A 16,361-nucleotide genomic window follows, 5' to 3' on the forward strand; every position below is an offset into this window, starting at 1 on the left:
TAGAAAAAATATACATTTATATAATATTAAAAGAAGAGATTTCTGAAGCTACCAAGCGTAGGGTTAGACTGTTGGCAGCTCAGGAACTACGGCTGTGCATTATTTGGAATAACCTAAAAATCCGAACAGATCCGTATCATTCGGATTGGTTTGGATTTGATTTTAGCTCTTTGGACCAGATTTCAGATCTTTAATTTAATTATTTTAGATATTGGATCGGATACGGTTTGGCTCAATTTACATCCAAACCGATCCGAAACTCGAAATTTATATTTCACATATAAAAGTGAGGGGTTTGCCGGACGTTTTGAGAATATTAGCCTCGATCCCCTATTTATTACTCTCTCTATTATATTTTATGGTTATGTGACTTGTCGGGGCGCTTGGTGTCGGGTTCGGGAGAGTTTCAGAGTGGAATGAGACACATAGTCCATAAATTGAAAGTTTAAGTCATATAAGTTGACCATAGTTTGACTTGTATGAAGACGATTCCGGAATGGAGTTTTGGCTGTTCCAATAGCTCCGTATGGTTATTTTAGTCTTAGTAGTGTATACAAATGTTGATTTGGAGGTCCTAGGTCATTTCGGCGTTAATTGGCGAACGTTGAAAAGTTGGAAGATTTTGAAAAGTTTAACCGGGAGTGAACTTTTTGATATCGGGGTTGTATTCCGATTTCGAAAATTGGAGTAGGTCCATGTGTCATTGGCAACTTGTGTGCAAAATTTGAGGTCAATCGGACGTGATTTGATAGGTTTCGGCATCAAATGTAGAAGTTAGAAGTTCAAAAGTTCATTAGGCTTGAATTGATGCATTATTCATGATTTTAGCATTGTTTGATGTGATTTGAAGACTCGACTAAGTTCGTATGATATTTTGGGACCTGTTGGTATGTTTGGTTGAGGTCCAGGGGACTTCGGGTGAGTTTCGGATGGTTAACAGATCAATTTTGGACTTAGAGGTATGCTGAAGTTTTCTAGTGTCTGTGTATCTGGTTTCCTCTTTTGCGATCGCAAAGAAAGGGACGCGATTGTGAAGAGTTGTTGTTGGGAGGGAGGGTTCACGATATTAGGCCTGCGTTCATGTACCTTTGAGAGTCTCAAGTCATCGCGGACGCGAGAAAGTTCACGTGTTCGCGTAGAGGAATTGGGCGCAGCATGTTCACGCGCAATTGTGCTTCGCGATCACGTGGGTGAGTTCGCGATCGCGTAGGTTGAGGAGTAAGTCCTTTGCGTTCGCGTGGTGACTGATAGTTTGCGTAGGGTTAAAATTTTGGGCAGCAGAGTTGTGCTTCTCAATCGCGAGGAAATTTCAGCGACCGCGATTAAGGATAACTGGGTAGTAGAAACTTAAATTTCAAAATGAGGGTTCATTCTCTTATTTCACATTTGGAATTTAAAGATCAGATTAAGGCGAGATTTTGATGGATTTTCAGAGGAAGTGTTGGGGTAAGAGTTCTTAACTCATTTTTGATTAAATTCTCTTAATCTATCATTGATTTTATCATTTAATTAGGGATTTGGGTTGAAAAAATGGAAAAAATTGGAGGAAACTTCTTAGGCCGAATTTTGGGGATTTGAGCGAGATTTTGGTATCGGATTTGTGAAAATTTTGTATGGTTGGACTCGATATCGAATGGGTGTTCGATTTTTGTAATCTTGGTTGGGTTCCGAGACGTGGACCCGGATCGACTTTTTGGAGTAATTTTTCCAATTCTTGCAAAAATTATTATTTTATTATTTAAACTAGCTTCCTATAGTTATATTTATAGTATGAAATTATGTTGTCTAGATTCGAGCCATTCGGAGTTAGAAAATCAAGGGAAAGGCCTTCTAATTAATTGATAGATTGTGGTTTGAGGTAAGTGACTTGTCTAACCTTGTGTGAGGGAAATTCCTCTTAGGATCTGGTATTTTAGTGATGATTTGTGATATGTGAAGGCCGTGTACGTAAGGTGACGAGTGCGTACACGGGATAAATATTGAAATTCCGGCTTTTGCTATGTAGTTTCCTTTTCATGCCTTAATTGAATTACTTTAGCACGTTATAGTCATCATGTTTAGCCTAATTTCACGTGTCTACGTGTCTTATCTCCTATTTGCAACTTGTATCACATGTTTAGTTGAATTACTTGCTTTTCTTGATTTTCATATTCATTACTTAACTGTGGAAGTTCTTTACTTGAAATTGCTATCCTTGAAATATCATTTATTTAGTTGTTATGTTTTGGCTTTCGTGTTATTGTTAAAGTGATTGTTTGGTTGTTTGCACGAGGTTTCTGCCGTGCAGTTGTTGCACGAGATTTCTGCCATGCTGTTGTGATTATTGATATGCATGCAGTGGTATAAGGTCTGGGTGTTGAAACGCATGCGGTGAGATAAAGTGGGCTTGATACACGTGGCTAGTAGGGGAATTACTAGAAGTCATGCGGTAAGATAAGGTGGGCTAAAATGCGGGATGCTATTTCAAAAAAATAATTTTCAAAAACCAAATATAAAGGCTCCCGCGGTGATATAAGGAAAGACTGTGATTTGTTTTTACGATTTGAGACTACGAGGCGGTACCTCGGGAGTGCCCCTGTTGATATTCTTTATTTGGACTATTGTTTGGTTCTTGCTTTCCTTAACACATAAAATTATTGTTTTCTTTCGTGTTGTATTAGCTTTTCTTGATTTCGTGTTGTTATTTCCCGTAAGTTTTTTATTGTTCACTTCCTTGTCATTTTCATTATATCATATTATCTCTGTCTTGTTTCTTATTATCTCCAGTAGGGCCCTGACCCTACCTTGTCACTACTCTACCGAGGTTAGGCTTGGCACTTACTTGGTACCATTATGGTGTACTCACACTACACTTCTGCATATATTTTTGTGCAGATCCAGGTAAATCCTATCAGCCTCGATATTGTTGTGTTGCTTCTTTGGAGACTTCAAGGTACACCTGCCCGTGTCCGCAGGCCTAGGAGTCCCCTTCGACCCTGTTTTCTTTATTTCCTTATGTTTTTTATAGACAGTGATGCATAGGATTGTTCAGCATTGTATCTAGATCTTATGACTTATATCTCACCGGGTTTTGAGAAATTGTACGTATTGAAGTTATAGTCTATTGATGATATTTTTGAAGTTTTGAAATTTTAAATTTTTATTTGATGTTTCTGCATATTGTTAGGCTTACCTAGTCTTAGAGACTACGTGCCGTCACGACATTCTACGGAGGGGATTTGGGGTCGTGACAAGTTGGTATCAGAGTCTCGCGGATCGATACAGAGATGTATGTACATATCTTCGGGAGGCTATGGAACTGTTAGGAAAAGCTTCACTTCTTTTATTCCTTATCGTGTAAAATCTTTGACTTCGGATTCTAAATTTCTGTCTTTCTATTCTCTCACAGATGGCGAGGACACGTACAGTTGGATCAGATGACCAGACACTCGCGCCCCTACTAGGACCGCGAGAGGTCGGGGACATCCATGTGGCGCAGCCAGGCACTCGCACGAGCTGCTACGGATGAACCACCAGTAGCTCCAGTTGGAGGGCAAGCACCTCAGATGCATGTTACTGCACCAGCTCTTCAGGAGACTCTCGCCCAATTTCTGAGCATGTTCGGTACTTTAGCTTAGGCAGGGTTTATCCCACTTGCTCCTGCTACATGTCAGGCGGGGGATGAGCACAGAATCGCGCTGCCTGTACCCTGGAGCAGTGGGTCCAGGTTGACCAGGTCCCTGAGGTCATGCATGTGTAGCCGGTAGACCCAGTTAAGCCTGAGGTTAGGGCAGCAGCTTCTGAGGAGGAGTAGATCAGGCTCAAGAGGTACCACCCTCTTATTTTCAGTGGCCCAGGGTTTTCTTGAGAAGTGCCACCGCATCCTCCGTACTATGGGTATTGCGGAGTCTAGTGGGGTTGTTTTCACTACGTTCCAGCTTAGGGGAGCGGCTTATCAGTGGTGGCGAGAATATGAGTTGGGTAATCCGGCCGAGGCAGCTTCACTCACTTGGACTCAGTTCTCGGATATATTCTTGAGGGAGTATGTTCCCCAGAGTTTCAGAGATGCATGGCGAGCAGAGTTTGAGCAGTTGCGCCAGGGTTCTATGACTGTGTCGGAGTATGCGGTTAGGTTCAATGATTTGGCTGGGCATGCACCAGCCTTGGTTGCTATTGTTAAAGAGTGGGTCCGTCGATTTATCGATGGGCTCAACCCCAGTATCAGATTTAGCATGGCCCGAGAGTTGGAGATGGACATCGCATACCAGCAGGTAGTAGGAATATCTAGGAGATGGGAGGGTATGTTGACTCGGGAGAGAGCGGAGAGGGAGTCCAAGAGGTCTCGAGAGTCTAGCACATATAGTGGTACTCATGCCCCAGCTACAGCTCATCATGGTAGGGTCTATGTGAGTCGCCCTATTCATTCCGAACTTCCAGCTTCCAGTAGTATTCCAGCCACTCCTAGGCCTTAGGATCCCTATTATGCACCGCCATTATCTAGTGCACCTCCTGCACTAGGTGATTTCAGCTGTCAGTCTAGCCGATCAGGCCCCAGCCAACCTTAGCAGCCACGTCCTCAAAGAGCTTATTTTGAGTGTGGTGACACTCGTTATATGGTGAGGGATTGCCTAGACTCAGGAGGGGTGCACCTCCACAGACTACTCAGGCTCCGCGTATTCCATCGGGCCCTCAGGCTTCTCAGTCCATGGTCACTGCACCAACTGCCACCCTACTTGCACAGCCAGCTAGAGGTGGAGTTCAGGAAGGTAGAGTGGGAGGCCATGTAAGATATTATGTTCTTCCTGCTAGGACGGAGGCAATTGTATCCGGCTCTGTCATGACAGGTATTGTTTCGGTCTGTCATAGAGATGCATCAGTCTTATTTGATTCAGGCTCCAATTATTCATATGTGTCATATTATTTTGCTCTGTATTTGGGAGTATCCCATGATTCTTTGTTCTGCTTCCTGTTGGCCCTCTCCTCCTGATAAATCCTCTCAAGATCCATTGCTAGATCTACAAAGTTAGTAAAGGTAGTGTTTTTTCTCCCACTAGCTGTATCTTTTCTGATTCCCGGAATCAAGCCACGAGCAAAGCGATCAATCTTCTCATCCTCAGTGGGGATAAGGTGGGGAGCATAACGGGATAACTTCTCAAATTTGATATAATTCTCTAAGACGGTCATGGTATCTTTCTTTAAGGTCTCAAACAATATTGCAAGGGCGGCTCTCACTCCCGGTGTTAATCACTTCTTAATGAAGATCTTCTTAAACTCCGCCCAAATCATTGGAGGTGCATCCTCCGGTCGACTTTTCTCTACCCCTTTGATCCAAAGGTCAGCAATGTCTTTCAACCAGTAGGTTGCCAACCGAACCACCCGGTAGTCTTTAACTCCAGCAAAGTAGTAGCCTTCTCAACTTCCTCCAAGAAATCCTGAGGGTCTCTAGTAAGATGTGTACCAGTGAAAACTGGAGGCTCAAGTCTTACAAATTTCATGGCCAACTGCGCCATGTCCTCAACCATTGGTGCTCTCATCCCTCCTTGTTGGAGTGCATGAATACCCACTTGAAGGTTCTGTTGAGTTTGCATAGCCATGAGGTCAACAAAAGTATCCATAGCCTTTCTAATATCAGTGAGGGTCTTCTCCAAGTGATTTGGTTCTTGAGGTAGGACATGTGCCTCGTTAACTTCTTCCTCGAGCTCCTGGGCCAACATTGGAGCCATTGGAACTGGCACAGTCCGTGCTCTTGCAACCTTCGGAGGTCGTCCCCTAGGTCTAGCGGGCACCCCTTCTGAAGCCGCATCAGGTATAAGAGCATCTTCCAGATTCATATTACTACCATGCGTGTTCACCATATTCTGCTAATTAATATAGCGCACGAGTTAGGAATTATTTCTTAGCTTTATTGCACGATTCTAGAACAAGAAGAAAGAGTGAAGAATTCTTATAATGTCCATATATCCTTCTCGATATAAGTGTGATGCACAACACACCAATAATGAAAACTCTACCAGACACTATTCCATAGACTCCCTCGGACTCAAATTAGAACCTAGGGCTCTAATACCAAGTTTGTCACGCGCTAAAACCACGTGACTGACACTCGGTACTCTACCCGACCCGAGTGAACCATCCCATAGATTAATACTCACCTATGTGCCTAACAGGAGGATGCAGAAGCCTCTTCAAGTACAATCAATTTTAAGATATAAAACAAAACATGAATAATATCTTTAAGTAAATATTTTCCTTTGAAAGAAAACTTCATAAAGATGACAGAAAGTTTCATTCATGCATGCCATATGAGTAACCAGAGGATTACAACCCAAAATGAATACTACTATTGTCTATGTAATCTCTATGACACGCAATAAAATAGCCAACCAAGGCATAACCCAGTGGCTCAAAAGAATAATAATATAATAAAGTCTTCCACGGGTAAGAGTGTGGAGTCTCACCAAAAGCATCAACAGAAAATGTAGAGCTGCCCTAATCACGCGGTCCAAGCTGCTCAGGTCGAGTCCCTGAAAATAGAAATGGAAATGTGGCCGAAAGGCCTAAGCTCCACATGCCTAGTACGAATCATGAACCGTTCCCCAAAAAAAAAATAGGACAAGACTTAAAAAGATAAAAGATATGCAATAACAATTGATATAAGAAAGAAGCATTTATATCAATTAACAATTTAGAAAACAAAATAAAATAATATGGTAAAACATACTTCAAAGTCTTCCTTTAGCATTAATCTTTACAAAATCATGTTAGAGTTTTCATTTACCAGGAGCAATATACCATCACCGACATAGAAGAAAGTCAACTAGGTTATGTACCTAGCGGCAAGTATTATATACCCTACTTGCTCAGGTCGTCTCATCGTTGTGCCACACGAATCGACTCAGCCATGCTAATAAAGTACCACAATAGTACCCCTTCATGGGAAGTACTTTGCCGTAGTTCCCAACTGTAAGGTAGGTTCTACGCCTACACCGGCAGGTGTAGTTTCATGACCTAATGAGGAAGAGTATCCAAGGTCAATCTCGGTGAACTTAAGTAACTCCCAAAACCTTTACATTTATCAATGATGGTGTTCATAGCCAAATCAACTATTTGAGAATAGTTAAATCTAAGATATATCGCAGCTCATGTATTTTCATTTCAAAAATACTACAAGTGTTATTCCGCATTCATTTAGTTTCAAAATTAAAATAAAACATTTCAAGAAAACAATATTCATAACACTTAAATATTTTATGATGCAAGAAGTGTTACAATCTCAACTCGCTCGTCCCCACAAGCTAGGAATCACATTTAGAATTTCTATTTAATCGTGTTTCGATATGAGTTTGGAGAAAAGCTCTGAGGGTAGTAAGTTTCAACGTACCTCAAATTGCTTCCAACCTTACCCCAAATGGTCCAATAATTCCAACGAGTCACAATCTACATATACGAACTCACATAATTTAATAACGCATTACAACAATACCAACTAAGCCAACTAAGTGTCTAACACTTAAGTTCCATTTCGTAAGTTCAGCAAAAATCTCCATTTCCTCATTTGAAGGTCAATCCTTAAATTTTAACTCCAATTATTTCATTAAACCTATTATGAGATCTAGTCATTCCACTAGAAACTCAAAATAATATCGTTCGAGCAAGACCCAGCACTATTCATCATCCCTACCAACCAACTCTTCAATTTCAAAACTAGCTTCTAGGGTTTCATGAATAGATGTTTAAATACAAATCTATCTTCATAAATATACTCTACTACGCCCATGGAGTATAGTACATAAGACTGAAGTAAAGAGATTACCTCTTTGTCAAACCCTAGAACTTTGAAGATTTGAGTTCTTGAGATATTCTTCAAAAAATTATAATTTTTATGAGATTGGAGAGTTAAAAGATGTAATAAATGAACCCAACCTACCAAAGAAATGGATTTAATATTCAACTCAAGACATTTATGGAGTAGTAGCTCTCTCTTCTTTCTAACCCAAAAGAACTTGACCCAAATAATATTTCTCACTCTCAGATAGCCTATAAAAAGGTTGCTTCACTGATTCTCGCGGAACATGTGCGACACATCCTCGTTGCGCGACCTATCCCTTTGCTATAAAATTTTGGACGCCTTCCTGGACGCCTTGGCCTGACTTCATTGCCCATTGCATTGCCTTTGGTCAATCACAAATAAGTTTTCCTTCAAATTCATTCTCTTTTGTTCCTCGTCTTTGACATTAATCCCCCCCACCCCCCATTTCTCGACAACATAGCAACCCCAATGTCTGTTTCAAATTCTATCAAATGTTTCAAATAACTTAGCTTAGTCACATGCTTCCTAGTTTCCATATTCTCCCCTTTTCATTCTTGCTAATCGATTTCAATTATTACTAATCAAATATTCTCAATCATTTTAAATACTTATCCCATGGAACTATAATTAATTCCAAACTATACCAAAGTTAAATACAAGCGCTCCCATGACTTTGTTCCATTCGTATAACCATATAGCTCGGATTTAATTACATTATATTCTCAAACTCAAAATTAGTAGGAATTAATTAAAAAGAATTTACGAGGCTTTACAGTACTTTAGATTATGTTCCTAGCAGGGTTATTTCATTTCTAAAGGCTCAGCAGATGGTTGAGAAGGGGTGTGATGCGTATCTGGCATATGTGAGAGATGTCAGTGTTGATACTCCTACCATCAAGTCAATTCCGGTAGTGAGGGATTATCCAGATGTATTCCCGATGGATTTTTCGGGCATGCCGCCCGACAGAGATATCTACTTTGATATTGATTTGTTACCGGACACTCAGCCCATTTATATTCCACCCTATCGTATGGCCCCAGCAAAGTTGAACGAATTAAAGGAACAGTCACAGGAGTTGCTTGATAAGGACTTCATTCGGCCTAGTGTGTCACCTTGAGGTGCTCCAGTCTTATTTGTAAAGAAGAAGGATGGTTCTATGTGAATGTGTATTGATTATCGCCAGTTAAACAAGGTTATAGTGAAGAATATGTATCCATTTCCACGTATTGATGAACTAATTGATCATCTACAGGGTGACAGAGTGTTCTCTAAGATCGACTTGCATTCAGGCTATCATCAGTTGAAGATTCGGGAGCCAGATATCCCGAAGACTGCCTTCAAGACTCGGTATGAACATTACGAGTTCCTTGTGATATCTTTTGGGCTGACCAATGCCCCAGCAATATTCATGCACTTGATGAACAATGTATTTCAGCATTATCTTAATTCGTTCATCATTGTGTTTATTGACAACATTCTGGTGTACTCCCGGAGTTGGGAGGATCATGAGGAACACCTGAGGATTGTGCTTCATACCTTGAGAGAAAAGAAGTTATATGCAAAATTTTCGAAGTGTGAATTCTGGCTAGATTCAGTGGCATTTTTGGGTCATGTAGTATCGAGTGAGGGGATAAAGATGGATCTGAAGAAGATTGAAGTAGTGCAGAGTTGGACCAGACTGTCCTCAGCTACGGAGATTTGGAGTTATCTTGGTTTGGCGGGGTATTACCATCGATTTGTAGAGAGTTTCTCATATATTGCAGCACCTATGACCAGAATAACCTAGAAGGGTGCTCCGTTCAGGTGGATCAAGCAGTGTGAGGAGAGCTTTCAAAATCTCAAGACTGCTTTGACTACAACCCCAATGTTGGTATTGCCAACAGGTTTGGGGTCTTATACTGTATATTGTGATGTGTCATGCATTGGTCTTAACATAGTGTTGATGCAAGACGGTAGAGTGATTGCCTACGCATCTAGACAACTAAAGGTGCATGAGAAGAATTCATGAGCTCGAGTTAGCAGTTATTCTTTATGCCTTGAAGATCTGGCGGCACTCTTTGTACGGTGTCCTTTGTGAGGTCTACACCGATCATCGGAGTTTACAACATTTGTTCAAATAGAAGGATCTTAACTTGCGGAAGTGGAGGTGGTTAGAGTTGCTTAAGGACTATGATATCACCATTCTATATCATCCTAGGAAGGCCAATGTGGTGGCCGATGCCTTGAGTCGCAAGGTGGAGAGTTTGGGTAGCTTAGCATATCTACCAGTAGTAGAGAGACCATTAGTCTTGTATGTTCAGGCCTTGGCCAAGCAGTTTGTTAGATTGGATGTTTCTGAGCCGAGCCGAGTTTTGGCCTCAAGGACAACCCCCAACTGCTTGTCCTCAAGGACACGGTTCAGCACGGCGATGCCAAGGAGGTCACTATTGTAGATGATGGTGTATTGCGGATGCAGGACATGCTATGTATGCCCAATGCAGAAGGCTTGTGTGAGTTTGAAAGGGGGAATGAACGTTTGGGGTGTGGGACTCTGCTTGTTTAGATAAATTGAAAAGGGTAGGCGGGTAAATAGTTTAGACCGTATAGGTAGGAAAAGTAAATCCTTTGAGCTCGGGTATTAGGGTAAATAGTTTGGGTTAATAGCTATAAAGTGAGATTTTCTCAATAATTAATGGGCTACTTCATTAATAGCAAACTATTAAAAACATAATACAAAAGATTAGCATTAATTAATGATTAATAAATATGCCAGTAAAATATTTATACATATAGCAGATTTTATTCAATTCAAATCAGCAAGAATGAAGCTACTTAAAAAGGCAGTCGTAGTATTTAATATCTTTCCCTATTTTTTCTCTCCATTCCATAACATGTTTTATGTTTTTGTTGGAAACCAATCCATTCCATAACATATTTTTTTCTTTCCACACATGGACCTTTTTATATAATGTAATGTAGCGAAATTATACATCTTTATATTCTGATGAAATAAAATATATATATTTCATAAAAAAAAAAATAATGTGTGTGTATGTATGTATGTATATATATATATATATATATATATATATATATATATATATATACACGTCTTTATAAATCATGGCTTTTTAGGAAAATTCATGTATATATGCATATGTTGTTTATACACGTCTTTATATTTAAATATACATCATCGATCCATTTCATAATAATTTTTTTCCTTTTTATACATGGACCTTTTTATTCAACTTAATCCTAGCAAAATTATATATCTGTACATTCTATAGAAATAAAATACATATATTTTGTGGGGAAAAAAATATAATGTATGTTTGTGGTATATTATAAATCATATTTCTTTTAAGAAAAAATCATGTATATATGCATATGTTATTCATACACTTATTTATATTTAAATAGATATTATTAATATACCATTTATATTTTGCACTAATATAACGTGCATATTTGTATAAATTATCCGTATATAAATAGTATATGCGACATATTTTTTTTCTTCTATATACTTTTTTTGGTAACTAACAAATTTTGTATTAATCACCAGTAACTTTACCTATCCATAGCCTGCTTATAACTCAGCAGCTATAACTCTTACATATTCTAAAGCCTACACTAACTGTCTATATCAAACATAAAATGTTGCACCATGCTACTAATCCCAGTGGTGGCTCGTACGTTACATATGTAGGCTAACTCACGTGCAATACTATCAACTCCTCTGCTTCTATTTTTAAACAACCGCAGGTTCCTTTTTATCCAAATAAAGTGAGTTATCTCAGCATATACCATCCTAAAGACTTGTGCTCGTTGTGTTTTACCCTTAGCACATTGTATAACCCATTGCATATGTTGTTCTCAATTTCCCCTAGCCATATCCTGCCTTTGCATCCAATGTGGGATTCTCTGCCACAACTCCTTAGTAAATCGACAGTTGACAAACAAGTGTTCCATGTTCTCATCATGAGCTTGTCATAAGGAGCACCTTGGATCTACAACTAATCCGCATTGTATCAACCTATATGTAGTCAGCAATCTCCCATGTAGTTGCAGCCACAAGGTAAATATAGATTTTGGCCTGGCATTATTTTGAAACATCAAGCATTTCCAGTTAACTCTTAGTCTGTCTTCCAACAACTGCAAGTAGAAGCTGTTGATCATACTCTTTCTTTGATGTTGCTGATGCTGCACATGTTGGAGTGTTGTTTTAGCATTTAGGATTTGTCTCGTCATCCAACTTGCTTGTTGGGGAATTGCCACCTCTTCAAAGTATTTGTCTTTGATGTAGAAAGCATGTATCCATTTTATCCATAGTCGATCTTGCTTGTTTGCTACATCTCAACAGACTTTAGCTAGAGCAGCCTTGTTCCATAGATGCAAATTAATCAGGTTTAGGCCCCCACTTGATTTAGGCGTACACATTTTATCCCAAGCTATCAGAGCCTTTTTGTGATCACATTTATCCCAGACCAGATGTAGCTTCAGCAGTATGAATCAATCATCTTCAAGACCTTTGAAGGCAGAGTAAACAGCTGCGACCGATAGGATTGAATACCAAATAACACGGTTTGAACAAGCTGTACTCGACCAGCATATGATAATTTCTTTGCTGTCCAGGAAGAGATCTTTGCAACTATCTTCTCTATCAAAGGTTGCCACTGTATCAATGAAAGCTTCTTGGTAGCAAGTGGGATACCAAGATATTTGAAAGGCAGTTCCCCCAATGTGAAACCTAAATGTTACAGTATATCCATTCTTATAGTCTGAGGGACTCCACCAAAGTACATTGAGCTTTTTCCAAGATTTGTTTGTAGCCCTGATACGTGGAAATTTGACTAAAACATCTATGAATAGCAAAGATTGAAGGAAGGTCACCTCTGGCAAATAACAGAAGGTCGTCTGCATAACTAAGGTGTGTGATCCCTAGTTTGTCACATCTTGGATGAAATCTGAAATTCTTCACTTCTTTGAGTCTATTTAGATTTCTACTAAGATACTCCATAACTATGGAAAATAGGAAGGGGGAGATAAGATCTCCTTGCCTCAAACCTTTAACAACATCAAAGGGTGGGGTGGATTCACCATTTATCATGACAGTATAGTTAACAGTGGTAACACACTCCATTATCCATGCTACAAATCTCATAGGAAATCCCAGCTCTATCAAGTTCTGCTCCAAAAAACTCCACTCGACTGAATCACAGGCTTTTTGAAGATCAATCTTGATCATGCATCTGCCAGAAATATGTTTCATTGTGTATGCCTTTACTAGCTCGTGTGCTAGTATGATGTTATCAGTTATTCTCCTGCCAGGGATGAAGCCAGCTTGTGCCTCACAGATGATAGAGGCAATGACTTGTTGTATCCTGGCTGCTAGCACTTTAGATATGAGTTTATAAAGTATGGTGCAACAGGCAATTGGTCGATAATCTATGACTGTATTAGGACTGGGTATTTTAGGCACCAGTGTGAGAGTCGTGCAGTTAACAACTTTATACAATTTTCCAGTAGTAAAAAAGTCTTTGACGGCTTGAGTAACTTCATCTTTAATGATCACCCATGACTTCTTAAAGAAGTAAGCATTGTATCAATTAATTCCCGGTGCTTTATCACTATCAATAGCACATAATCCAACATATATTTCATGGTCAGTAACCTCAGCACATAGAGCAATCTTTTGATGTTGTGACAGGACTGGTCCATTTCTCATAACCAGCCTGTTTATAGTAGGGAGAGAATGGGTTGTTGATCCCATTAGTGACTTATAAAACTCAGTGATCTCCTGTTTTATGCTGTCAGGGTGAGTAAGCTTATCACCTGTGAGGGCCACAATTTTATTTAGCTGTTTCTTCTGACTTCTTTCCTTCATGATAGCTGCAAAATACTTGGTGTTTGAATCATCAAGCCTAATCCATTTTGCTCTAGACTTCTGCTTCAATACACTTTCTTCTATGAGAAACCATTTTTCTAAATTCTGTAAGAGGCTCCTTTCTTCTTCAAGCAGTGAATCATTACATGTTGTATTGATCTCCTCCTGTATGTTTCCTAATTCCATTCTAACATGTTCAATCTTTGAGCTAATAGTTCTGAAATGTTTATTATTTAAAGTTCTGAAATGTGGTCTTAGGGCCTTCAGCTTCATCCAAACATTTTTTATCTGGCAAGTAGCATATGATTGTCCCCAAATCATTTCCCCAATATCAATAAAACTATCATGCTCACCCCAAACATTAAAGAATTGTACTTTGCCATGTTTTGGAGCTTAGTGTAAAGTTAGTGTCACGGGAGCATGATCAGAAATAAATGGCAACCCGTATTCAATAGTCACATAACCCTACTGCATTATCCATTCAAAATTACCAAGTGCTCTGTCAAGCCTGCTACACACTCTATCTGTACTATGTTGCTTGTTCGACCATGTGTAATACTCCCTTGTCCATTGTAGTTCATTCAGTGATAATGAAGTCAGGCAATCAGCAAAATCCTGAATTTCTGTATAGTTTATAGGATTACCCAGAAGTCTGTCATTAGAATACAATACATCATTAAAATCACCACATAGGAGCCAAGGTTTGGTAATTCTTACTGCTAACTCCTTTATAGATTCTCATAAATGTTTCCTATGTTCCAGAGTATTATATCCATAGATAGCTGTAATTTCACAATCTACCACACCCAGCCTATCCTGTACTAAACAATGTATAAGTTGAGCTTCTGTTCTCAGCAATGTAACAAATACTATTGGGGGTCCCATGTAAGCCATAATCTTCCATTTGGTGCATGTTGATAGTTTGTAATATAGTTCCACCCTGGGATTACATTTTGCACCACCTTGCTTGCATTATGTTCTTTGACTCTAGTTTCAACTATAGGTGCTAACTTTATTGTCTGGCTACTAATATATTTTGTAAACTCTTTTTGTCTGTATCTCGTATTTACACCCCTGATATTCCAGAAGAGTCACTTAATTAGCAAGTCATGTGACCCTTACCCTTATCAGGTGGTAGGGTGTTAACAATCCAACTTCTACTTTGTAATGGCTCAAAGGCATTTTTCACTGATACATCTGACAGTGCTGGAAAATTTACCATACTCAGTTCATGCATAGTTCCTGCAGGTTTACCCTTATCTATTGTTACATCCAAATTGTCCTTGTGTTGTTGTATAGACATTTGAAAATTGCCCTGCTTATCTTGTGCATGAACGCCAACAGTTGTCTTCACATTTCCTCTGCCCTGTGGGCCTTCTTTGCTCTGTTGAGGGAGAATGTCTTGTGTCTGTTGCTGAGCTTGGTCCCCTGATTGGTTAGCCTAATTGTCTCCTCCTTTCAATGGGCCTTTGTATCTCCATTCCATTATTATATTCTTAGGATCCCTTCTCCTTATAGGTTGCTTCTCTTGTTGATTGTTTGGTCATTGCTCTATGCCACACTTGTGCCCCACCACTAGGAATTTCTGGCAATACTTGGGTTTCCAGTCATATCTGACTAGCCGCGTGAATTGCCTGCCATTAGGATCTATAACCACTAACTCTAGAGGTAACTCTTTAGTGATGTTTACTTCTATCAGCATCCTCGCAAAAGACACTCTAGTTTTCTTTGCAGTACACTCATTTGCATAGATAGGAGTCTCAATTGCACTAGCCATTCTACTTAAAGAATCATGACCCCAACAGTTCATAGGCAACTTAGGGAATTGGACCCACAAAGGAATCTCTGTAGGAAACTCCTCATTGAAGTCAAAGTCTAGTATCCAGGGCTTTAGAATAATAGGTCTATTGTTGATCGTATATGGCCTAGAATAATAGATTTCCTGCATGTCTGCTTAATTATGAAATTTAATGATGTAATAGCCCTCCTTATGTAGGTATAACTCGGGTTCAATAACATTTGCCCAATTCATCCCAATATATCTATTCATAGTGCTGTAACCTGGCACTTCCCCAATGATATAACCTATCACTGCACTTCTCCGTCTCTAGATCAATTTCAGCTTTGTCTAATTGCACTACAATTTGGCCATCAATAATTTATGGAGGTATGTAAGATAGCGACATACCATTCTCAACTGCTCTGTTCCTCTGAAATAGATTTGTCCATGGTTTGGGCTCCGCAACAACTTCCTCATTAAGCTTAATATTCTCCACAATCTCCGATCCATTAGCAACACGCACAGGATTTACTGTCTCGTTGTCAGAGATTATTGTTCCCTTACTTGCACGTTGGATGGTGCTCCTCGGGGCTGTTGACTTCAGTTACTATTGGAGGAGTGTTCAGATCTAGCCTCTTTTTAACGCTAGAGCTTGTCGATGATGATCCCACTTCACAGCTCGTTATGCCCATTGCAATTCCAGTTTCCTGCACCACCTGTTTGTGATAAGGTGTGCCTAATTGATCCTTCTCCTTTCCATCAGCTTGGATTCGAGCACCCACAAAGCTACCAAAGATAGCTATGGGGTTCTTCTTGGGCCTACCACGCCCTCGACCCCGTCCCCGTCCTCTTCCGTTCGCCATGGATGAGCATAGTGAGCGCACGTTAACTATCATGCGCCGAGAGCATGAGCAAAAAGAAG

General features: G+C 39.7%; 1 protein-coding gene across 1 annotated transcript; it reads left to right on the top strand.

The window, feature by feature from the left end:
- The first annotated feature begins 3,872 nt into the window (after nucleotides 1–3,872).
- Nucleotides 3,873–4,451, top strand: LOC138891638 (uncharacterized). The gene has a single exon (XM_070175285.1). The coding sequence runs from the start codon at nucleotides 3,873–3,875 to the stop codon at nucleotides 4,449–4,451; it is 579 nt and encodes a 192-aa protein (XP_070031386.1).
- The last annotated feature ends 11,910 nt before the right edge of the window (nucleotides 4,452–16,361 follow it).

Source organism: Nicotiana tomentosiformis, chromosome 1 (assembly GCF_000390325.3).
Source record: "Nicotiana tomentosiformis chromosome 1, ASM39032v3, whole genome shotgun sequence".
Lineage (NCBI taxonomy): Eukaryota > Viridiplantae > Streptophyta > Magnoliopsida > Solanales > Solanaceae > Nicotiana > Nicotiana tomentosiformis.